Source organism: Pezoporus occidentalis, unplaced genomic scaffold, assembly GCF_034315485.1.
Source record: "Pezoporus occidentalis ecotype Australia unplaced genomic scaffold, CSIRO_AGI_Poc_V1 ctg26, whole genome shotgun sequence".
Classification (NCBI taxonomy): Eukaryota; Metazoa; Chordata; class Aves; order Psittaciformes; family Psittacidae; genus Pezoporus; species Pezoporus occidentalis.
This window is the reverse complement of record NW_026914502.1, coordinates 4,799,693-4,825,990: the sequence shown is the minus strand read 5'-3', so window position 1 is coordinate 4,825,990 and position 26,298 is coordinate 4,799,693. Positions and strand designations below refer to the sequence as shown.

Genomic DNA, 26,298 nt, shown 5'->3' with positions numbered 1-26,298 from the left:
TGCTATGAACACCTATCAAAATGCTCTGATAAGCAATTATTATAATCTACATTTATAACCTATACACAGTCCATTGAACATACCCATACCTACCACTCCTGTACTTTAAGTAACATTGTTGATACTTATTTATTTCAGGATCAGAAAATATTTGAAATATTGGACAAATTTAAGCATCTGTTTTACAAACTTGAAGCTTAAGACATAGTAAGATAAAAAAACCTGAAACAGACTTATTTTCATGAAACAATCCCACACCCAAAAGAAATAGTAGTGAAATATTATGTTCTGGGTTTATTTCCATTATTTTTGTTGCCTGGCTTTAACAACATTAAGCATTTAATAGCATTAGAATAGTGTTAAAATACTTAACAAAAAATCCCAAACAAACAAATAAAGCAACAAAGAAACAAAGCAGAACTGATCAGTTATGAAAATTGGTCAATTATGCCTAGATGCTTTCATTTAAATGAAGGGGTTTTTTCTGTTTAGACAACATGTAATAGGCAGCCTTCACTCCTGAAGTAGTGTCAGTACAATTAAAATAGATACTATTTGGCCTTCACAATTATTTAAACCAATGTACGAAATGTTTGTGGCAGCTTCCTGTGCAAAATATCTTCTGAAAAACGTATTTCTCTGGTGTAAAAGAAGCAACAAGCACATGAATACAGGAAAGAGAAATAACCTTTTCTGCTGTTTTACAACATAACTGAGAAAAAGATTGCCTGCGTGATGACCTCCAACAGGAGTGCAACTAGAGATTCTCCACACCGATGCATCAGTCCATGCTTTAACCGTTTTTCTGCACATGCATATATGACCACTATCCTGGTAAATGTCTCTCTAAAGCAACTTACGACGGACAGAAATCTTTCAAAGGCTATTCTACTAGGATACCACTTTCTTTCACACATCAATGTGCCGTCTTACCACACAACTTTAATTCCTGTTTTCATACTACAAATATTACAAAGAAAGAGGAGAAATTAATTTATGAGTCACAGGCATGTGACACCAGTCAGTAAAAGGTATGGCCTTCCCCAGTAAGGCAGGTTCCATGCTTCATTTCATCAATACCAGGCAGAGCCTTGGAAATCAACCCAAATACATTCAGTAGCACACCAAACAAACCCAGCATGTAGAAAATCTATCTGTCAGTACATAAATAGATGACAATCTCTGCACCAAAATCTTTCTGGGATAATATCCACAATTACAAATTTCACCCAGTTAAATCTTAACTGCATATTCTACCACTTGGCATGCTGGTTTGCCCTAAGACATCTATAAATAACATGTAGATTGAGGTCTAACATTAATGCTTGCTTCTCCAGTGGGAGTCTTATTCACAAGCTTAAGAAAAAATACAATTCCTGAAGTAAAAAGAGCATATTCACATCTAAAAGAAATGAGTTTACTTCAGAAACAGATGAACTGCCAAGCTTTCCTCAGGTAACTGTGGAACTGAGGATGAACAGGTAATATCCTACCTCTCCTAGCCTGTAACACAGACTTTTCCCTGAGAGCAGTGTCAAAGTGATTTCAAAATCGTTTAATTGAACAATGCACTTCCAAACAGGGAAGCAAGACAGGAGGAGGCTCTCAAATCCATAGATTGTCCAGAAGGGATGAATTCCTATCTTTGTAATGCATCAGAAGGGGCTAGCAATGCAATACCAGCCCTACAGGAGAGGCAGTGAACACAGAACTGAAGAATAAGTCCTGGTAGGTAGAAGCAGACTGCTATAATGGACTTCTCACAAAGAATAAGACGGGAAAATCGGAGCATTTGGTACCAGGGAAACAGTGTGTTCTTAACTACTGACTCAGCTTTCATTTCTAACATACTCCTTTTCGGCAGGGATTGCTGTTAAAATGAAGTGAGATAAATTAATGTTGTTTGCAGGTCCAGAAAATAGCACCAGAGCTTGTTTATGTCACATAGCTGCACTATTTTCCTAACCTTTTGGTTTCATGTGTGAGATACAAGAAGGTCAAGAGATAGCCCTGATAAAAACACAAGTCACAAAATCATGATAGGATCCCAGCTGCCCTATGTATTAATTTCATTCCAACTTAAAAAAGCTAATTGATATTCAATTCACCAACACGTTCATGTCAACGGCAGACTATTGGGCAGGCTTTTCTAAATGAACATGACTACCTGGCAGTTTTGTTAGCTCTGTTTATTAATCTATGTACATTAGGAAAATTAGAAACAAGTGAAATTCAGACAAGCGGATTTATCTTCCTTTGCACTGGTAAAGTACACATTACTTCTGTGCTGAAGTCAATCCTATTAGATTGGAACTTCGGTTGTGGAACCATAGAATAGTTAGGCCGGAAAGGACCTTAAGATCATCTAGTTCCAACCTCCCTGCCATGTGCAGGGACATTATGATGATTTAATGTTCTCCGCTTCTCTGTTAACCTCCCTCTTCAAGAGAGATAGAAACTTCCCATAGGAGTTCAAGAGGAGTTCAACCCACCCGAGGCATCCAGTTCCTTCTTGCACTGCACTGATCCAAAGACGTAGCCTCTCGATTAGTAAATGTGAAATAACATTGCAGGCTTGTTGCCTTCTCCCCAAGCGTAACTGGAAAGGTTGACACAAAAGCACCTTTCAACCTGGTCATCTGTTTCTTTCCAAGTGGAGTGAGAACCAGAATCAATACAGACTTTTCCACAACAGTTCCTTTATAGAAAGAAGTTTTGAAGAGAACAGCTGACAAAGTGACAAAATGGGGACTGGGAAGACAGATGGCCACTGCTTACTCAAGTAGTTACTTAATAACCATAATGAAAAATTAGCTGTTTGATGACTCTGAGGAACAGCATAGACAGATGTTAGAAGTACAAAGGCTGAAGCAACTAAAGAGTTCGTGCTTGACTGGCAACACAGCCCCGTAAAAGAGCTGTTTGAGCTCTAGCTCAAGAACTGAGGCAAGGGACCAGTTCAGGCTTTTTGGAAGGGCCCTCGAGGGCATTCTCACAGATGCAGTCAGAGCTACAGAGCACGATGCTTCTGACTGGCTGAAAGCAAGAATCAGGAGTCTGAAACTCTGACATTCAGGCAAATCCACCAGACCAGATTGCTCAAAGCCCCATCCAACCTGGCCTTGAACACTGCCAGGGATGGGGCAGCCATAGCTTCCCTGGGCACCCTGTGCCAGTGTCTCACCACCCTCACAGTACAGAACTTCTTCCTAATAGCTAATATCAACCTATCCTCTGTCATCTCAAAACCATTCCCATTTTCTACTGCTTCTGTAGTTCAGCATAACCTCCTAACTCTAGGCAGCTAAATAAGAGTTTACTTACATTCAACCCGTATTTTTACATCATAAAATGAACAGGGCCATTCCTATTTTGTAGTCAGAAAAGCTAAAATACAGAAAGCAAAAAGCTCATATAGCCCACAAATGGAACATCCCAACGACCCTGCTTTCCCAAACTAACAATAACACTAACAATGTCTGTATGAAGTGGTACAGAGGGTGGAAAAGCATAGCTGTTCAATCCCCATCTGAACCACCACTCAGAATTTATCCACAAGTCATATAAATGAGCCTCCAAAAGCGACAGGACATATCATTATTATGCATTGCAGATCTATGCCAATGCCATATAAGCAGGATGAAGTCAATATTTCACACCCCAATGAAAAGATATGCTCCCTGATCTTGCTAATGACCTAAGAAAGCAAGTGACATACAGACCATAAGAGAGGGCTATCAAACCTACATTTGTATTTTTCCTGCTTGTTAAAGGTGATGTGATTAGTGATGATTTTATCTGTCAGCAGTTAAGGCAAGTCATCAGTATAGCCACAAACTGTACACATGTCAAAGCGGAAGCAGTCATGACTTTCAAAGGTGTCAATGCTCTCAGTCAAAATGATAGTTTTTTTCTCCTTTGCTTCCTGAAGTTGCATCTCATTTGCTTGATAAGTTACCTACTTTAGAAGTTAAATATTTAATACAGTTGGCTGTACTGCTGTAGTCTAAAAATGACCATGGTGTACAGAAAAAGAGTTTAGCAGAACTCATATGAAAAGAATTATCCAGGAAGGGGCACAAAGGCAACTCAGAAAACACGAGGTTAAAGTTTGCCTACCTTGAATGTCTTCCTTTTTTTAATGCAGAGCCTCAAAAGATATACCAAAATAAATGCAACTTACTAGAAGAAGAGCTGTTCCACTCCCGACATATATTCCCAGAGATATCCTAGGTTTATATTCACAATGATAAAATGTTTCTTATCTTCTTTGATTAAACATCCACACAGCCAGCCAGTTTAATGGTTTTCAGCTTTGTAACTCTCTCTTTCACTGCGTCAGTCTGTCACTTCTTCCACAGGGTCATCATTTATAATTTATGGTGTCAAGCACCAAGCTTTCACAGCATGAGCATTTTACAGGTGTTAGGTCAGGTTGTCAAGCTAAAGTACATGCTAATAATGGGTAGCTTTGAAAATCTTGGTCTCTTTACTTACAGTGGAACATCAGCATGAAGGCTCAATTGTTTCTACAAAATAATCAGGTTTGCAATACTTTCACCATTCTCAACAGCTAAATATACAACATCCTGTCATTTACTTGACAGGAAAGAAGTTTTGACTATCTAACCAAAGATCAAATTGCTTTAAAAGATTGGACATCATGGAGTACTCACCTCTACTACAGGCAGACTGAGCTTTGAATGCTACATACTTCTAATGCACATACATGGAGATTAAATTTCAAAGATAACTGAAGAGCATAAAATGGATCTGAGAATGCCATCACTCACGCAGCAAACTGTTGTGCCTGGTCTGCTGAATAACTGGTCTAACATTCAACAGTATACAGTTCTCCTGTTTTTTTCCTTCTGTGACTATATGATAAGCTAAATAAATAGAAACTTTTCTTCTGATTTCACGTCAAGAAGAGAAAGGAAAAAGATTACTTTTTCCATATTATTTCAGGGGTTCTTTTGCAGATTTTCTAGAGTGCAAGAGGTGATTGGGATATGATGCAGGGAACCTTTTTAATCTATTTCTTCCTAGTCCACAGCTCTTTAAATGCCAGCAGAAGAAAAAAAAGAAGTTGGAACCTAACAGCATAGTACTAATACTATTTTAAAGATAATTAACCAAAAAACCCTTCCTTCTAAAACAGCGTAAAGTAAAAACTGATATGACTAAAAACAGACTTCTTGGTAACAAGGGGTTGTCATGTGTAACACGCATGAAGGTGGAATGCATTTGTGAGACTTCCACTGCCCTGAAATGAACAGTCTTGGGCTCAATGATTTGGCAGGTAGAGCACTGCATCGCTACTGCTGGAATTGCAGTAGCACTCTCTGTGACTTATTTACTTCAAAGCACCACTTTGAAAGGCTACTTCAGACTTAAGTGCCTGTTACACAACCCAGTGATGCAAGAGGAATGTCACCGAGGATCGCTGGAGTGCTGCCAAGGGGCTTTGAAGGCAATGCCAAATATAGCCTACACAATACTACATTCACACTGTTACTGCAGAATACAGGAACTGGGATACTTGAATGATTATCACACAGGCAATAGCCAAATTAAAATTTGATTTATACCATTTTTTTCTTTCAAAAGCTGTGGGGTTTTCTCCTCTTTTGACATTCTGTCTGAAATGTTTGAGCCCAGAAAATGTGAGAATAGGACAAACAGCACAATGACTGAAAAGATGAATTACTCTACTAAAGGGAAAATAGGGGATCATTTAAAACTTACTCTTTGCTACTATCTGAAGACTATAATACAGGGAAAATGCTCAGCTTGCCTGGGAAGGTGCCATGGTTTAATCCCAGCTGGCAACTAAGTACCACCCAGCCACCCATGCTCCCCTCCTGCTGTGGGATATGAAGCAGAACTGAAAAAAGGTAAAACCCCATGGATTGACATAAGAACAGTTTAATAATTGAAATAAAGTAAAATATGCTAGTAACAACAACAATAATAATGAAGGGGGGGGGGGGGGGGGGGCGGATAAAACAACAAAAAATCCCCTACCTAAGTGATGTGCAATACAATTGCTCCAGCCCGACTCCAGCAGCAATCAGTCCCTTCTGGGTAACTCCCCCCAGTTTATATACTGGGCATGACATGCTGTGAGATGGAATATCCTTTGGCTATTTTGGGTCAGGTGTCCTGTCTCTGCTCCCTCCTGGCTTCTTACACCCCTCCTCACTGGCAGAGCATGGGAAACTGCAAAGTCCTTCATTTTAAGTAAGGACTACTCATCAGGAACAACTGAAACACCAGAGTATTATTCTTCTCAGACTAAAATCAAAACACAGCACTGTACCAGCTACTAGGAAGAAAATTAACTGTATCCCAGCTAAAACCAGGACATAAGTCTGCCCAGTATATCACAGAATTGCAGCACTACAGAATCATAGAATGGTTCAGGTTGGAAAGGATCCAGTTCCACCCCCCTGACATGGGCAGGGACACCTCACACTAGACCGGGTTGCTCAAAGTCCCATCCAACCTAGCCCTGAACACTTCCAGGGATGGGGCATCCGCAACTACTCTGGGCAACAGCTATCTTTCTGGGCAGCAAATACACATTACCAGCTCAGATCCAAAGTTTCATTCACCAGTATTGCCAAGTTCTTCCCCACAGGGCTGCTCTCAATCTCATCATCCACCAGTCTGTATTGATACTGGGGCTTGCCCCAACCCAGGAGCAGGACCTTGTATTAGGCCTTGTTGAACTTCATGACGTTCACATCTATTTATATACGTATGTATCCAGGATATACATCTATAATCTAGCATGAAAGATTTTAACAACATAACAAAGACCAAGGCTGAAAAAATACTACTGCCCCTGTACATCTTCCCAAGAAAGTTTGCTATACACAAGTACTTAGAAAAGCATATGAAGAATGCAATTTATGCTCCTGCTTTAGGAAATTCTGTAGCTCACAGACTCCCTCCTTTAAAGCCCCGACACACACAGTTCCATATTAATATTCTGGGTTCAACTTTAAATGAATATTTTACCAGATGTAATTAAAGAGAACTGGGTTTGCACAGTACCTGAAAAGAATGATCATTAACTCAAGTTTTTAAATTCTGCTAATGAAACCTTCCAAAATGGGACATTTTGCTATTCTAGTTTCCTTAAAAAGAAATGCACGACAGTATGGGTACATGCCTGCTTACTGGTATGGGGTAGAGCCTAAACCAGCTTCCTCCTCCTCCAGCTCCTCTTGCGGAGTAGAAGCCCTGATCTGCACTGCCTCTATAGCACTAGCTGCCCTAAAAGTCACAAACAAGAGAGACAGGAGAAGAATCACCTAGTACACCCACGCCCAGACTTACTACACTGCAGGTGTTATGCAAGGCTTGCAGAACAGATAACTCAATGGGTTTGTCTTGCCTAAAAAGGGTCCCTTTCTGATTTTAAAGGGTGACATTTCCATCTGCAGTCAGTCAGTGTCTAGTTGGGACCACAAAGAATATGAAAGTAAACCTGGAGAAAAAGAGTACAGTGTTACCTGTGAAAGATGCAAATAGCAAAGCACCAAGAAGGAGGAAGCACTGCAGACCCAGCAGCAGCAGGTTAGTTGTTTATGGCAAGGCCGAGGGACACCCAGAGTAACAAAGTCTTAAGACCAAAAGCCAGTTGGTTAAGAACAGATATTTTTCACCCAAAGATCAAATGAGCGGATATTTCAGTTAAGGAAAAAAACAATGAACACGTAATGCTGTGGGAACAGATTTTGATGAAGGTGGTTAAGGATCAACAAACGGATGATGCCTGCGGAGCAGAGAACGGATTAAGTGGGTGGACTAGAGCAGTCAGACAAGGAATTTTGCAAGAACATAATATGAACTGATGAGGCTAAAAGGAAATACAGTCTTTCGGAGGCTGTAGTAGAGCTTCAGAGGGACCAAAGATTCAATGAGGAATCTGAGGCAGAAACGGCTAGCCTGAAGTCAAACTTCGTATGGGAAGACTTGATGGAAGAAAAGGGGGAAAGAATATGTGTTACACTGAACAGCAAAAACAAAAAAAAAATCACAGTGGAAGACAGAACTGAAGTTGTAGGAAAACATGGATTTAGAGGCTGGTACACAGAAAAGACACTGAGAAGTGGTAATGGATAACTGGGCTACACAGGAAGACAATGAACGCTGTTAAAAAGAAACACGTTTCTTATTCTTTGCACATAAGGAATGATGTACAAGTCAGAAACAGCCTGCTAACATGTTTTCGTGTAACTTGCTTTCATTACAACAACTTGCCACCAGAATTGTATCTAGATTTGAAATTATATCATCAGTAACTAATCTGCCTAAAATTCTAAATCACAGTCTTTCAAAATGTGGCAATTTACAGGACATACTAAAACTGCAACAACTGAAGTTGTCTGCTCATTTCACACCGCGCAATAGAAGCCTGTCTGCAAGAAACAAGGTTTCATTTCAGTAATGACAGTTACTCTGGAGTAAACAATATCCTCAATAACGTTAGCAAACATTAAGACTGTTAAATCTAAGAACAGAGGTTTTTTTACTTGCATGTATTTTCTTTCTACCCATAAAAAGGATTAGCGAGATTACAGTGAGAATTAAATGAGATGAAGAGAATCAGTGTTAAAAGGAAATATTTTAGGGTGAAAATTAAGTACACAATTACATCCCAAGTTGAAAAAGGCAACCATAAAGGGAGATCATGCCTAAAACTGAATACAAATTCATTACACGTATTATGTAAACCCACACTGATTTAAGGCCTCTTTTCTTACAACAGGTAGCTACCACCACACAGTAGCAATTTGAAATATTGTTTGTTACTCTTACTTTCCCATCTGTTCAAAATCATTCTCAGACTATTAACGTAATACTGTCTTCATGGCAGGTTTCTCTACCCTCTACATGAATGCAATCAATTCTTGTTTAATGTTGTTTCCCTACCAACAATAATGAATGCCCTGATGAGAATCTCGGGCTGCTTTTCTGATTGTCCACAGTCTCTTCCTTTCCACGACACAGTGCTTGCTCTCAATCAGAACAAGTGATTTAAATCTCGTACTTAATTTAGAACAGATGAAGGGGGAATTTAAGATGTTTCATTTGTGTAAATGCCAAATTTATAACAATGAATATTATCTTTTATATTGCCGTACAGCTTAATTTATTTCATCTAAGAGCAATAAAACAGAGTAAGTACTGAGCGATCCTAATAGCCAAGCAGAATCAAATTATGGCAGAAAAAGCTGACATCTGAATTATAATGCATTAAGGTAAAATTATAGCTGAATTTGAGGATAATTTCATTCGATTTGAGTCTGAGAATAAAGTACTTCTTTCAGCCTTATTTCAGAATTATGCAAACTGCAAAGCATTTTGAATCTATGAAAATTATGAAATATTTGTGGAATTATAGTTAAGATATTATTAAATTATTGTGTGGCAACACCATACTGGTAGTGAACATTCCAGCTTAGCATGTACATCTTATTGTAGAAATGTCAGAAATAAATCTGGGTTACGAAACTGAAACAAACTGCAAAAGAGTTTTCAGTTGCTTTAAACAGAGAGCAAAACAGGTGGGGAAGTGCATAAAAGGCATGCTTTCAAGACAGACGGTGTTTAATCGTGCAATTCGTAATGCAGTTCCTCAAAGGTTAGTCATGAGGCTGGATCTTAGTTAAGTAATATCCTTGGCCTAAGTAGACTAGTTCTAACGAGATATTTTTTCATGGGAGAACTTGGGAGGCATTGCCAACACAGTTGCAGGCTGGAACACTATATGGGGAGCTATGGGTAGAGAAGGAATGATTCTTCATATCAAGGATAACAAAGAAGGAAGGGCATTGAATATAAATCACTAGACAATCCAAAGGGAGCCAAGGAGAATTTCTTTTGTAAAATGGGAGCCGAGCAGCAGACAGAAAAGGTAAGGTGTGTAGGTATTAGCTGATGACAGACCAACCAAGGACCAATCAAACATCATGGGAACAGAGACAAACACCATCACAGAAAGTGTCAGGTATTTCTAATGCAATTACTGCTATTGCACAAAGCACCAGTAAAACCTCACCAGCAAAGCTGCGTATGGATCTGGCCACCTTTGCTTGAGAAAGAATGAATTAAACCGGGATGAAGAACAAGCAAAGGTAACTGTAACTGCGAAAGTGAACAGAAATCTCTTGAATGAGAGATGAAAACAGCATACCAAAACCCAAAAGAAAAGGTATCACTCCTCCTGCAACAGTGCAGCTGGATAAAACTGGAGGATGGAAAGATGTTCTTGAGCTCTGCCAGCATGAGCATAAATAACAAGCACTAATAGATGCAGTTTATAAATGCATTTTAATTTCATAGCACTGAAAATCAGAACAACTTCCCAATAGGAGCAATAAGGGAACATCATTTAAATAGATTTAAGATGAAAAGAAATCATTTTTTTTATATACAGCATCACAGGGGGCATTTGCTTGTGGCAGCAGCTCTTTCCCAATCCTATGTCACAGTTACAGTCAACAGAGCCTCTAGACACACTGTAAGCAGTCTTAGCATGTACCACTAACGCAAATGCTAGGGTTTTTTTGGTCAAGAACAATTAGAAAACAATCTTTCAAGGACAGTTCCGTTCCAGTAAAATATTTTCCTCACCTCCAAAAAAATTAAGCCATTTGCTGAACGACAAACTGACTCTCCCATTGCTAATTTCCTTCCCTGTCTTTGAAGCCGCTGGTAACTTCTCACCTCCAACCCTTTTCCTTTTGAAACACAGTAAAAAGCGCTTAAATAATTCTTGAACCCTTTTCCCAGAACCACAATATAGATCTTTCTGAACTACTGCATTTATCTTTGAACGCAAGTCTCCAAAGGACATAACCCACATTATGGACTAATAGCCTGTAAAACTGCTTTTTATGAACTGCAGCAGTTTTGAGCAATAAAAGTGGAATCAATAGACTCAAGTTGATGATATTTCTTCCCTTCCCTATGCTGGAATTAATTTATTTATTATACTTCTGAAACTATGTCATTTTAAAAAAGCACTAGAACCTGCTTGGAGTCTACAGATCTGGATGCTTACACCTAGGGAAGACACTGTAGCATACATCATTTTTTCCTGCTAAAACTAAACCCAAAATTTTGTGAATTAGAATATTCATGTAACAGAATCAGGAGAACCTGACTTTTTTCTCTTCTTTCTTCCTCTTTTTGTTCCTCCCCCTTATCAAAACTGTAGTTCCATCTCATTATCTGAAAAACTGACAGCCCACTGCTACTTTAGGTTTAGCCATAAACAGTATCACTTTACTACAATGATAGTCATATTTATGTTCCTTACAGCTGCATAAATGTTTAGCTCTGCTTAAAGAATACTACCCCCCACAAAGCCCACCAGCAAGAATTTTACTTGATTCATCAAGCATTTCATACCCAGACTATTCCTTAAATTCTTTTCATAGTTTTTGTTTAAACCAGACCAAAAAACTTTTAACATAGGTTCCATGTGGTGAAGGCGCCAAAACCCAAACATTCAAAGTCATTTTTTTGTGCATGCTGAATAATTTGGAACTCAACCTGAGCTACTTCCTGGCAGCTCAAATAATCAGGCCATTTGGAGAGTGCAGTCACTGAATTTGGTGTAATCGCATCTCATTTGGACATGAGAACACCAGCTAACAGAAAGAAAGAATTCATTAGGTCAAAGGCTCAAGCATCCATAATCACAGTTAAAAGTTCAAATGCAGAAGCGTAAGTGAAGGCTATTATGAAGAAACTGCCTACAGCAGTTTCTGTTTGGTTTAGTCCTTTTTCCTCTCCTAAAATAGCAGTCCTTAAGAACTTAATGAGAAAGTATATTACGTGTTATGGTGACGGAAAAAAATCTCCAATCACAAATTGCTTTGGCAGTCTCATCTGACATGGAGAGGTAAAAAATTCTTATCTGCTCAGATGGTGGCAACTGGTCATACTTTGAGAATATGAGGAAGACACAAAAACCTGTTACGTGCAAAAAGGCTTCTCCTTACACAGGGCATCAGAACACTTCACCCAAACCCCAGTATTGATTTTAACCAAGTTCTAGTGTTTCTGAAACAAAAATCCTACAATAAAAACGGGGAAAAAAAAAACAAAAAACAAAACCTAACAAGCTTCTGCTTAATGGCAATAACCCTAAACTGACAATTCTGCTCCACTGCCTTTCCCATTCCCAGTCTTTGGTTTTGCTTTGATATACTTTGATATTAGTTTCACTCATACTCCGCATCATCAGCATTGTCTGGTCAATGTCTGGTACTTAGACCTGAGTTCTGTAACGCAGCTACTCCAGTTTTACCCATTCCCCCTTTATGACTTCTACATAAACCAAACACCGCACCTTTGAATTACAGTGTCCTTAATTTTATTTACATAACGGAGTGCAGTTCCAGATGACTGACTTCAGTCATCCCTGTGTGCAGATGGACATACAGTATATTATTTTGCCTAATGCAGCCCAAGATACCATTTGCCTTGGTGTCCTCACCCAGGTACTTTTCAGCCAAGCTGCTTTCCAGCTGGGTGGTCCCTAGTATATACCACACTGGATTGTTCCTCCTCAGGTGGAGGACTTGGCACTTCCCTCTGCTGAACTTCATGAGGTCCCCATCACCTCATTTCTCCAGCTTGTCAAGGTTCCTCTGGATGGCAACACAACTTCTGGCATATCAATGACTCCTTTCAGTTGTATGCCATCAGCAAACTTGCTGACAAGGACCTGAGCCCCTCAAACTGCAAAAGTGAGCTTTAAATCAAAAATACAAAACCAAGTGCAAACACCAAAGAATCTTCAGGTTTTCAGCAGTAATACCAACACACAGTTTCCAAACTATTAGTTGAACAGGAAAAGATATTTATTGGAATTGAAAAGCAGAGAGGCACGGTTAACAAGCCTCTTGGGACTTTTCAGTCACTTTTCATTATAAACTGGAAAAGGCTTAAATTTTTGCAAAGGTCAATTGGGTGAGAAGATCAACTTGGTAATCCCGTGCAGGGAGGTAAAAATACTGTTCTGCTTTAGAAACTGACCGGAAGGTAAAACGAAATAGGAATAAGCAGCTAGATACTGTTAACAAAAACAACAGAGCAAGATGAAACAATGCTCTTTGTTAGGTTCACTGTTGGATATATTTATAGAAATACAATAACTAAAGACCACGATCCTCACATTCTTCTCCCTTGAAAAGAATGCAAGTCAGGTGCAATTATGCTTAAATCACGGTAGAGTAAAACAAGTGTATGGAGGAAGGTAAGAAAAAAATCATACATTATTTTTAATTCATCTAAACATTCAAGCAACTTGGAATTTCATATCACACAAAAAAAATAACCCAGAACAAATTGGCCTCCGCATAGAACAAAGTGGATTGTAAAACCTCCAGCCATTCATGCGAAAGCCTGAACAATCAGAGGAGCTACATGCTCATCAACCTTTAAAGTCTATGTACCATGATCCACCAGAACCGAGAATGGAGGTTCAAATGTAAATCAGGAAGATGACTGCCTGTTGTCACTTAAGTCTTAACATTATCTATGTGCAGTTCTAAATGTTAACATCTAATCAAGCCTAATCTATTATTAATTTTCTTGTTTTCAAAATATCCATCTGTGGCACCAATTCCAAGCAGCTTTTATTTCTTGAGGCACCTCTCAAGTATATCTGAGTATAGCTATTAAAAATAATTCCCTAATTTGCTTTAATATAATGGAAACCCACTAATGCTGAGGCCTCAGGACATTACTTAAAATCAAGACTACTTGTTACAAAGTTGTAAGGAAGATTATTACTAGTAAAATGAACAGGCTAAGCATTAGTGAAACTCTTGATGTCCTGTGGCAACAAGTGTGCCATGAGAAAGGAACAAAACGGGAAACTGGCTACAAGTGTGACTTCAATTTACTTAACTCTCTCATCTTTTAACATCATTCTTTGCCTTTTCAACGTTTCCCAAACTAAAATGTTCTAGGTCAAATCTGAAGTGGACTTCCACCAAAACAAACAAAAAACCAACAAAAAAATAATTTAAAAAAAAACCTGTTCAAACATTTCAAAGAGTGAGAGAAAAGAAGGAAAGTATGTTTTGCACCTTTACTTAAGGAACAGTTACATATCTGATTTGAAGCATCCTGATAGACACTCACTGATGTCGTCTGCTATAGGCTGTTACCCAAGCCAAACGTATTCACTAGGGAAATTTGAAATGTTGGCATTTCCAAAGCTTACTTACGCTTAAGGAATTCCATCCTTAACAGAGTCTATGTATCAATTTGACTGTGCTGATACTGTTATCATAGAGGAATTAAGCATACTCCATATTAAGACTGCCAGACTGCACAAGATGGTTCTATCTTTGGATCTTCTGGCTTCCAAATCAACAAGTACAGAAAACCTTCATCTGTATTCTCTGATCTCACCCAGAGCCCAGAGAGAGTGGAAAGACAAGGAAGAAAAACAAATGCAGCAAAATGAGGATTGGAACCATAAAAAATAGAAATAAAAAGGAAACTGTGGGCACTGATGGGCAGAAGCCATTTAGCAGAAGAATGAGGTTAAGAAAGGTAAAAAAAGGGAAGAAAGGAAAGGACAACTGAAGTAACTAAAAGAGCCACAGAATGGGAGGTCATGACCATTACAGCTCTTATTCAACCTAGAGAGGACAACCCTGGTGTGTTACCTGAAAATGAGCCAATTTTACTTGCAAGTTTCAAAATTCCTTTGCTGCTTAGCATCATCTACTGGCAAGGTGCATGCCTTCATTACTGTCTAATGATTATGCCATGGATGATGGTACCTCTAGTGCCGTAAGTAATTCAGATCATTTATAGAGGATTACACCATCAATCTACATAAACCACCATCTCATGTGAATGATACATAAAGAACAAGAGAAAAAGTGAACTCCTTAGAACATAAAAATTGCAATAGGAAAGGAAATTTGGTATTAACTACATTTTTATGCTACTGGGATTAGCAAGTCCCACACTTAAAAAGTTAGGAAAAGCCAGAACTGAAGTATTCCCTATGGCTCACGGTTTACATCAAAGGTAGCTAGTTCCCAAGTCTGGGGGTGCCAAACAGCTCCATAGGCCAGCTGGCCAAGACTTATGCTTTGAGGTTGAGGCCTTGACCTCAGGAATGCCAGTGAGAGACCAGGTACATAAAATGGCAAGAAAGTTTCCGATCCTTAATTTGTGTGGTACAAATTCACTTTATCCGAGTTTTGATATACCATGAATTATTAAAATAGGATCAAAGAGTTCTTAGCAGAGAACAACAATTATACACAGGAATATAAAAAATACAAAAAGAAAAAACACACACAAAAACTCACCAAAAACCAAAACCCACTGAGTTTTGCTGAAGACGGCACTGAAAGCCATCTACCTCTGCACATGAAAAACTAACTCCTTGAAATCCGCAGAGGGTGTCACAAACCGGCCACCTAAGCTAACAGCTTGGGCCTTTAACTCTTCAGTACAGTTGGCTATAAAAACACAGGAGGCTCATTCAAAAGAATACTGTGAAAAGTAATAGTTTAGAAGAGATTCAACACTCAAAAAATAACTGTATGCAGCCTGTTTTCACAGAGCCGTGTATTAAACAACAGCAACAGGTAATGCTGAACTCCTTCCAACCACCAGCACTCATTTCTCTACATGAGATGAGATGCCCTTTAGATAGCCTATAGAAAAATGGAGTATGTGATAACATCATTATATTCATCTGCATCAAGAGGAACCATTAAGATGACACAGAATACCATCTGATTTCCTGGCCGACTTTTACAATCCCAGATCTCTTCAGAAGCAGTTTTCATACAATACCTCTCTCTGGTAGACCTCTTTTCTTTATGCAGTGTACACAATCATTCCTCTTCCTCTGAATACAACACACCTTTATCACTTCCAATATAACCATTTTACAAAAGCAAAGTCTTACCCTTAGCAGGAGACATGTTTTCTATACTTCTTAAAGAAGCAAATTCAGCTAATTCTGTCTGAAATTCTTAGTCTGGAAATCTGACATTTTATGACCTTTTTTACCATAGACAAAAATCACAGGATAAACATTCCTACTGTTGTCTTAGTTGCAACAGAGATTGGGTCTCCATCAGAGCTGATGGCAGTCCCTGTGTGAGTATGACTCAGAAGCTCACATGTACCACACCTCTCATCGTGTTTCTTCTTTCCTAGATGCTAACAGTATCCATGTTTACCTAAATTAAATGTTCCTCTACAAAATAAAGTCCACTAAACTGAATGATTAAATCTAACATAACCCTCTGTGAGTGGGTGTTCCTAATATATCATTCTGGCATGTAAGCATTTAGCAACTTCAGCAATACAAACAAAAGCAATCTAGCAGAGACACAGGTTTTACATTTCCCTTACTTTGCCTTCAAAGATCTTCATACCTTGCTGTGTCTGGCTGCTGAAGGACTACGCAATTTCACATGGTCCCACTTTGATTTGCAGAAGAAGTGTGGGATTCAAACCACATTTTGAAATATAAATTCCTCATCCAAATGCTTTTCATGCAGTCCATTTCCAGCCACAAAGAATGAAAGCACTACAGGGAAAAAATTGTTAGGTCTCCTTTCATACTTTTTTAATATGTCCAAAAATGTATTTGAACTATTTAATTCTAAATTTCAGCAAAATTTTTCCTGTAGAATTTGATTTTAAACCACCAGCTGGAAGCCACCGGGAAAGCTGGCCTGGGAAAAATCAGAGATAATCACTTTTACCAAGATTGAAACACTAGCGCATTATTTTACAGAATGCTTTCCAACTCACTCTTTTATTCCTTTATTTTAAGCTAAGAAGCAGCCAGAGAACACATATTCAACAGCAAATGCACTCTAAGCAAGGGTTCCCAGCCAAAACAAATCACTCATTACATGCATCAATGATACTATTTGCTGTATGTGACTTTTCCCCTTTTGTTCTAGGTGCAGAAGCCATTAAATGGATTGAGATGGTAAAGCTCCCAGTAAATACGCCTTTTACTCTGTCCTCATCCTGTGTGTGTACCTTCACAGCGGTTTCTTACAGGTGGTGCCTACTGCCCATCTTTCTTTTTGCACAGAAGTGACACAGCACTGATTTTATTCTAAGCTAAAACCCCTATCATTTAAAAAAAACATGCTGGCATGAAGGAATGCTCTATTACAAATGCACTTAACAGATCTATATATTAAAATCTTCACCCTGGATTGCTATGTTTATATTAGTGCTTCTCATGTAAGTATTGCTTATGGTACCCAACAGAGCTGCACTGTCCTATGAGGAGATGCTGTGCATTCTAGCTGCTGTGGATTCTTCATTAATCCGGTATTGCTCTTTTTGGAGAACCTGTCAGCGAACAGTAGATACCTTCAACACAGACACACTGCCTGGCATTCAGTCAATTTAGAACAAATAAAACCACCTCTCTTCTAAGAGAAGAACTCTAAACCAGTAATTTCTCTTAAAATAAAGAGTATTACATCTTTAAATTCTTGTTTCTTCCTAGAGACTTTAAGTAGAATCTTAAAGTATGAACACATACAACATGGGGGACAGGGGAAGAGAGAAAAAGCAAAAGTGGGTGAAAGGAGAGAAAGGAGAGAAGACCACCGACCTTTTCCATGTTTCTTACACTGGGGCTGTTTTGTATGAGCTAGTACAAGGAAAAGAGATCCATGGACCAGCCCTGATCATCCATCTTCCCCACAGCAGCATCCTGGGAAGCATGTACAGGCTTCCATGTTGCACCAGCCTCCCTTAACCCCCATGTTTTCCAGAATATTTCAAGCAACACCAACACCACAAGTAAGGAAATGTTAAGAGTCATGAAGCTAGCGAATGAATGACCATGGCCCACTCTGGTGGCTAATACAAACAAAATCAGGATTGAATCATTCCACAAAACTTCAGTTTGTCTCCTGCTTTGCACAGAGATAAATCATGGTAACAGAGAACTTTGAAACAATGTGGTGTTTCGAAGAGAAGCATATGTGGGAAAATTTAGGGATAATGGCCTGAAAACATTGAGATAACATAAAAACCCCACAATTTATAACATCCTATTCCTCACAGATTTTCAGAAAAGAGGAAAAAAAAGGTTCACATCTACAGTTCTTTATTTGGATTCACCTTATTTCAAGTCTGTTTGAAGTTCATACAGTATATCCTACCTTGGTTTGTACCTCATTATGATTTTTAATAATGAAATGAATCAAGACTGAGTCTCAAGAATTGAATCAAGGTTTCAGAATGGTTGTTAAATGTGAATTCGACCTTTTTACATTTAGAGATAAAATACATTTTAAGTCCTCAGATGATTCTACAGAAAAGAAATTTAATTTTCAGTCTAGATATAATTTCCTCATAAATGTGGGGGGGTTTGGATTTTTAAAAACTGGACTGTCAAAATAAATCTCAGTTGAGAATTTTACACCATTTTTTAATCTAGTCTTAGTTTAAAGATCAAAATACCGCTGCTTTCTCTAAATACACATAATAATTATTGAGGCAACATGTATTCAGAATATGAATAAACTCATAAACCAAAGTAACAGTATTTGCTGGCTTAAGAGCTGAGGAGTATTATGACATACTATAAAACAATTGTTTAAAGAGTAGAAAACAGTATTGTAAGCTATGGAAAAACACACCCCTGCACTGCCCGAGTGTGTTGGTTTTTTTTCATTATCTATGTAATTACCTAAAGCATCATAAAAAAGCTTCATTGATTAAAATTAATACTTCTCTATTTATTGAACTATCACCATTGTCAAGGTATTCAGTACCTTTATGGGTTTTTAGCAGGACAATGGAATTTAGTCCAAATACAAACATCCAAGACAGTAAGCAATAGAAATGTTAACACACATTAGTACTGTGCTGTGGGTGAGACTTTTCTTACTAAGGGGGAAAAAACTTCAAGGGTTTTTGTTTTGGGTTTTGTTGGGATGGTTTTGGATTGTTGTTTTTAATACAACAGATTAGCAAGCTTCAGACATCCATATGAAACATACAGTTATTTGATTTAAAGCCAAGATTGCTCTCTAAGCTGTGTTCTGTAACACATTCAAACTAGTACTTAGTTACAAATGAATGCTGGATTAATTGAAGTGACTTTTCTTTAACGCCTACCTGTTTTGAATGGACTTCAGACGCGGGAAGAAGGTGTTGCAAGATTGATAATGAAAGCACACTTGGAACAAGTATAGGATTCCTGGAGTAAGTGGTAGACTGGAAGACTAAGGGGATTACAAGAGAAATGAACCAGCAGAAGGTAATTTCACTGATAAATTTCCCAGGCTTTTGTATGGTCTGGAAATATTCTGGCATCATTACAACAGCAGACAGAATGATGATTACCTTGAGGAATAAGTACAGAAATGGAAAGTAGCGGTCAGAAATGCATTTTAAAAGCCCTGAAAATAATAATAATAAATAAAGGGAGATCTTTAGGTTTTTAACAGTTCAGACAAACCTCTGCCAACTAAGAAAAAACAGACGTTCATAGGAAAACCCTGAATTTTACACAAGTTGCCAAGATTCAAGTTCAAAAAAAACCAACCGGTAAGGAAGTGGCACTCGAAATTAAAATTACCTAAAGAAAAAAAAAAAAAAGGACTGGAAAATCACATTACCATAAAGTTGAGCAAGTTGATTTGTATGGACCAGAAAGAAATCCTGCAAAGAATTTCATGTTTATATGTAATTCTTTGTTTCGACACCTTACCATGAAGACTGGCATATGATTTACAAGTTCAAAACCTACTTCTGAAGATGTACTCTCTTACATCATGATGTGGTTCCTGAAGGTCAGGATAGATTCTGGACAAATATTTTGTTTTCCCTACTTGTCTCTTTCAGCATGTAGAAAGGGATAACAAACAAAAGGCCAGCCTCTTCTTTGTGTCAATGTCATGTTACAGAAGTCCAGTGATTCTAATGGAAACATCCTATCTTACACACAGCTGGAAGAACAATATCCTAACGTAGCTCTGATATATTGGAATACAAGCACAACAAAATGCTTCTCATACTGCACATGTGTATCAGTTTCTAAACATTACCAATCAGTTAAAGGAGATTTTAAACATACTATATTAGCCTTTTCATTTTAAAGAAACAGTCAACAAATTGGATACTGATTTACTCTGTACCTTACATATAATTTACTGAACTTTAATGCTTTTCTGAAGTTCTCAAGTGAGAAGTCCAACATCAAGTACCCTAAAGAAACCCTCAAACCAAACTGAGATCTAAGTAATTAGATTCAAAAATAGGTATCTGGAAACACAGAGGAGACTTCCCTAAGAAAATAAAATTTGTTTCCTACATGCTTTTTCCTTCTCTCATTTGTAAATTATTTGACTTGCCAAAATTAGTGTTGTCTGGCCAAAAATTAACTGTTAAACTCATAGGAGGGGAAGAACAGTCATTCTGGATGAAACCCAAGGTGTATCTGATCCAATGCTGAAGGCCAATTTGAGAGCAGCCAGCAGCAGATGCTTTGAAAAGGCCCTCAGAAGAGTAGGCAGATGCAGGACAGTCATCCCGTCTGCACCGGTGTCAGTCTGTTTTCTAGGAACTATGGTGGCTTGTTTCTCGATGCAGGCAAGATGCTGACTGAAACTGGAAACACTGATCTCTGAATAAATCATGAGAGATGGAAAAAACACTGCTCACTAACAGTCAACTCTTCTCTTCTGCTTGTTTTTCCTTATTTCCCTATAACATTTAGCTTGATTTTGACTTGCCTCCTTCTTCAACAAGGCCAAGTTATATATATATAAACAGGTTTGGAAACACTTCAGTTCCTCTGTGGTGTTTTGCCACCCTCAAATTACAGGAGAGCTACTGTGCCAACTTGGTTTCAAACTGTATCTGCTCAAGCCATACATATTTAAATATTTCTTCTTTCCATACCAATCATTCTCATTTGTCCAAAACAAATTAACAAGATATCCAAACAGCACTCAGTGCTGCCAAACGCACCACCAGGAATACATCATGAGGCATTCACTGCAAATCTGTTCATCTCATACTTATGGCATACAGATCAAGGCTTTTGGATAACTAGTCATTCTATGCATATCTACAACTGCCAGAGCTGCTAAGTCTTCATTTAGCACTCAAGTCTATATGGGTGTGGGACACGGGTAAAAATCTTTTTTAGATGTCTTAATAGCTGAAACTAAAATACTATTTTGCTCCTGACTTTAGCTGCACACTTAAAAAGGAACGACACACTTGTTCTGCAGTGGTTTTGCTTATTTTCTCATTTTTCATAATGATGTAAATACAAAACTACTAGTTGGATAACTGAGCAGCAGAATCCACCAGGACAAGTACAATACAGGCAGCAGCACAGCCTGACAGGACCCTAAGCCCTCTAAGTAAGAGATATCCTCTAGCACTAAAACATGAGTTTCATTCAGAGAGAATTTCAGTCTCTACAGACACTTAGTCCTTGGTCTCATTGCTACAAGAACATTCTGAGTGCTGTATTCAAAAAGTGCTTATCTGTGATGGATTGCACTTATGTAAAAATAAATATGTGAATAAAAATAAGCCAACTTCTATGAACTGATGAATAACTCAAGGTCATTAGTAATCTGCCTGAGATTTTAACACCAGAACCAAAAAGCTTTATTACCTACTTTGAGCTACCCAATTTACATCAAGTGTACTCACTGTGAAAATAAAGGCTATAGGAATTTTGGAACTGACATCTGGCATTATTTCTTACTTCAACTTTTTTTGTAAGAGGAAGAAAATGAATAGAAGTGCCTTTTAAAAGGGAGCATAAAAAGACCAACCTTGCATAATCTAACAAAATACACAGGTACCCGGTAACTTGAAAAAGCAACAACTTCCTTTTAGAGTTCGCTGACAGACGTGACATGTTATAAGCTCATCAAGTTCTACAGTTTACTTCAGAAATTAATTGTCCGGTGACACATAATGGCTACCTTATGTAGCCATTATCTTTTAAGCTACAGCAGGCACATGCCTGGCCCAGGACACAACTGAACTGTTAACCTGACGCAACTTTTATCTTAAAAGATCACACAAATTTTGCACAAAGAAGTTCACAGCTCACACCCTATTTCTGTATTTTTAGGCTTGAGAGGAATTGCCCAATTCATTGTGTTCTGGCAATCAAACAACAAACTTATAGAATATATATATAACACAGGCTGAAATCTTGCATAATAATGCAACTTGTTCATAACTGGATGTCATGGATATGATAACAAAAATTTAGACGAACATGCAAGCACTCACCCTACACCATTAGTTTAGGCTTATGTTTCCAGCAGCTCTGTTTCAGGCTGCAGTGGTACATTGTTCCTATGCAGCTCTATGGCCTTGCCTACCTACAAGGTTTTCCTTAGCAGAAAAAAACAGTCCTTGGCACAGTCATAATTTGGTTTGGAACTTACCACTCCATTAACATAAATGAGTAAGTTCACTTCTCTGTCGACAGTATTGTTTTGCGTCTGCCTTGCTACAGGTACTTTAAGACAATACACATTGATTTACTGGGTGAAGAATGACAACCTAAGAGTCTTGAAACTGTGTGTGTATATATATATGCACACACACTATATATATATATATATAAAATCTATCTTTCTGTTTGAGAAGCACAAACAAAAAGATGAATCCCAACACAGTAATAAGACTGTAGTATATCAAGTCTCTGAAAAATCCCTCTTTAATAATGGGAAATAATCCACTAAGTGGAAGGGTTGTCTGATACCAAATTGGAATAATAAACTTATTCCCCTTTCACTTTTTTGCCCCAAACAATCAAGAAACCCAAATAAAACATTCCTTTGCTATTTAGCACTAATGCTGCTATGTTTGTAAACACAAAATAGAAACAAAATGTATGAGAGAGTAAAGCCAAGCTAAATTATAATTACTAGCATTATTAGTAAAAACCCAATAGCAATTATCGCAAACATGTTTCTAAGATGTAGAGTCAGAAAATACCACCTTATGGAAATTTAAGATGTTTTTTCCTCACTAGATTTCAAAATACTCTTTACAGCTGGGATTCCAAATGTTAATAACCAGCATTTTAAACTCGCACATTTAAGTGTTTACACAATGGGGAACTTCATTGTACTGATTTTCTTTCATCCAATTCCTGTATTTAGAGAAAAGCATCACAGACAGCAAACTCTTCTGCTAGCATTTTATTAATGTGGTAGAGCGTGCATCTGTATCCATTAAATTTTCCATTCATGTGCATTTTGATGAGTTACACCTTCGGTCTGGAGGGTTTATTTGCCAGGTTTCAGTGACACGCTTCTAGTTTGACTTTGACGGTACAGTGACAGTACCAACGATAAGAAGTCACTCATTTCATTGGAAGTTTTGAAACAAGGTGCAGCAAGAGAAGTTATTCAGAAGTTCAGTAATTCATCAGTGCTCCATGCAGGCAAAACCTGAACTTCTTGGGAAAAGTTACATCAACATCAAAAAAGCACTTCACCCTTGACAGACTTTCCTTTGGGCTTAACTGCTTTGGTAACTATTTCCCCAACATTACTCATTTAATCCCAGGGAAATCAAATCCTAGTTTAGAAATATAATCCCACTTGTATTACTATATAAAAATCCTTTACCTGTGATGCACGTACTGTGTTTTGGCTATTTTAAAACACAGCAGATAGATTCCTTTTTTATAACCACGTTCACTTTACATGGTTGGCACTTTACATGTGGCAGAGAATAACACGCACTAATGAGAGTGACAAGAAAGGAAAACTGCATTGTGCTACTGTAAGAATCCAATGGCTTCTAAAACATGAGTAAGGGCAAAATCTATTATAGCACTGATATGACAAGTACAAACTGAAATTATCCATCACATGCAGTGTAGAAGAGGAAAAGGAACAATACTAACTTGGAACATCCCTGCTGTAGCTGCCCCTGACTGCTCAGTATTTGCAGTCAGTATGTGCTGCTGTACTACCATATTTTCCTTTTTCCTATGTATTTTATTCTCTCTTCTTACTGTTACCCATATGGATACAATGAACACTGAAAACAGACTGTAGAAAGTGTGAAAAGATATGAACTATATATCTGATAGCACTCCACGACTAAAACCAGTTTGTCTTGTCTGATCATTACTTTCCACCTTAGCCATTTGCAGCACTCCTTGCAATAATAGCAAGTAAAATGACTTCTCTCAGAAGCAACATTAGGGCTACCCCTTCAGTTCCTATATTTTCATTCACGTCACGCTAATATCCCATTAGATGAAAGCTAAATTGCACAAAAATAATATCAAAAGTAGGACAGACTCTCCTAATTTAGAAATAGATGCATCCTACCTAGTCCATAACTTTAAATAGAGATGCACATTAAACAAACAGATAAGGAAATGCTCTGCTCTATCCAGATGGTCGATAACATATAACACGATGTTTCACAAGAAGTTATGAGTGGGTTTGGAGTTTTTTTCCAATTCTTCCTCACAAAACTCCATATCCCCACGATGTGCTATGCATTTATATTTTTCTAAATGGGATGATTCCCTTCTTAATCCTGAGGCATTTTTCTTGAACGCACGCCTTCAAACGCTGTCTTGAGTAAGACCGGATGAGCATGCACCTGTGACAAAGACTTTAAATGTGCCGGTTTTTCGGTCAATCAGACCGTAACACCTAAAAATTAGGCGTTAAGGACAGTCAGGCACCTTTCAATAGCAATCTCCCTTAACGCGCAGTGAGCCCTCCCAGACCCACTGTGAGGGCGCTTTGGGTCGGCAGAATGAAGGAAACCTTAAAACCGTATTTCAAGTAAAAAGCTGCTACGGCTCCACCTCGCCGGGAGGTAACTTTCGGTTACCTGCCGCTCGGCCGCTCAGTCACAAGCCTCAGCGGCTGAGGGGTGGCTCTGCCGAGCCCGTAGACACCCCGACAGTCCCGGCCGCCGCTGCGTTACCTCCCGGTCCCCAGCGCCGCCCGGCGGGGTCGAAACCTCGCCCCTCCTGGAGAAGGGCGGGGGGAGGAAGCAGAGTCCCCCAGTTTCCCTGTCGCCAAACACCCAACTTCCGCGGGGTCACGGACACAGGCGGCAGGAAGCTGTGACCGCCGGGCCCCGAACTCCCTCTGCCCCCCTCCGCGGCCAGGAGAGGCCGAGCTCGCCGCAAGGAGCCCCCCAAAGCCCCGACACCGACCGCGGCTGCCACCCCACTTCCCCGGGCTGGGCGGCACCAGCGCTGCGGGGCACAGGTGCGGGCCCCCTCCCCGCCCGCCCGTCGGAAAGTTGGCGGGAGCCCACCCGCACCTCGGCCGCCCTTACCGTGGTTGCTGGCGACGTGACCGGCGGTGGCGGGGCGCGCTGTCAGCAGGGGGAGGAAGAGGCCGACTCTCCAGAGCAATCTCCTCACCTCACAACACCCCATGGCTGGTGCCCGCCGAGCGCCCAGCGTCCTCGGCCCGCCGAGGCTCCCCGTCCTCCTTCAGGCCGGCGGGGAACGCCGCCGCGGCGTCCACAGCCGCCGCCTCACCGGTGTCCGGTGCGGCCCGGCGGGCTGCGCTGCCTGCAGTGCCACCGGGGGCTGCTCGGGCCGGGGCGGGCGCATCCACCAGCGGGGTCCCGGAGCACGGCGGTGGCCCGGAGGGCGGGGGCGTCGGGAGACCCCGTTGACCGCCCTACCGCGAGGGGCGGCGGCGCTGGAAGCCCGGAGCGCTTCGGCAACTTCGAGGGGCAGCGGCGGGCGGGGGTCGCAGCCCGCTCCCTCCGCCGGTTCCGGCCGGTGGCAGCGTCAGCCCCGCAGAAGCGCCCCCAGCAGCTTCAGCAGCCTCCTTCGCTGGAGCAGCCTCCTCCTCCCCCGGCCGAGCCGCACGGGCCCCCACATCCCCGGCCGGCGGCAGCGCTGAGGGGCGTCAGTTTCCCACGGCGGAGCGCCTCGCCCGCGCCGCAAAGCTTCCGAGGCGGGAGGATGAGAAGGGCCGGGCGCCTCCTCCCGCTCCTGAAGGGATCAAGGAAACTTGTGGGGCAGCATCCCCAACCCCTCCGCCGTCCCCGGTTCTGCCGCTCGCCCCTCTCAGTCTCTGCCTCTCCCCCTCTGCCGCGGAGCAATCAGAAATCGGGCGGCTCTGGTGTGATGCTCGCTGCTCCCTCCCGATTTGCGTGCGGCGCAGCCGGCTGCAGTTTTTTGGTGGTGGTGCCGCCGCCGCTCCCCTGCCGCCCGCGGAACGATCGCCCCGCTGCGCCCAGCCCGGCGGGTAC

The 26,298-nt window shown here is 40.1% G+C and overlaps 1 protein-coding gene across 7 annotated transcripts in view; it reads right to left on the bottom strand.

Moving 5' to 3' along the window:
- Positions 1-25,781, bottom strand: part of EPHA6 (EPH receptor A6) — a 471,056-nt gene extending 445,275 nt beyond the window's left edge. For 6 of the 7 annotated variants that reach the window (XM_062624018.1, XM_062624010.1, XM_062624012.1 and 3 more), the window contains exon 1: positions 25,366-25,781. In XM_062624018.1, coding sequence (XP_062480002.1) covers positions 25,366-25,468 — 103 coding nt within the window. In that variant the 5' untranslated portion in view covers positions 25,469-25,781. The remainder of the gene's footprint in view (positions 1-25,365) is intronic. The other variant, XM_062624015.1, reaches the window with a different exon arrangement.
- Between the last annotated feature and the right edge of the window lie 517 nt (positions 25,782-26,298).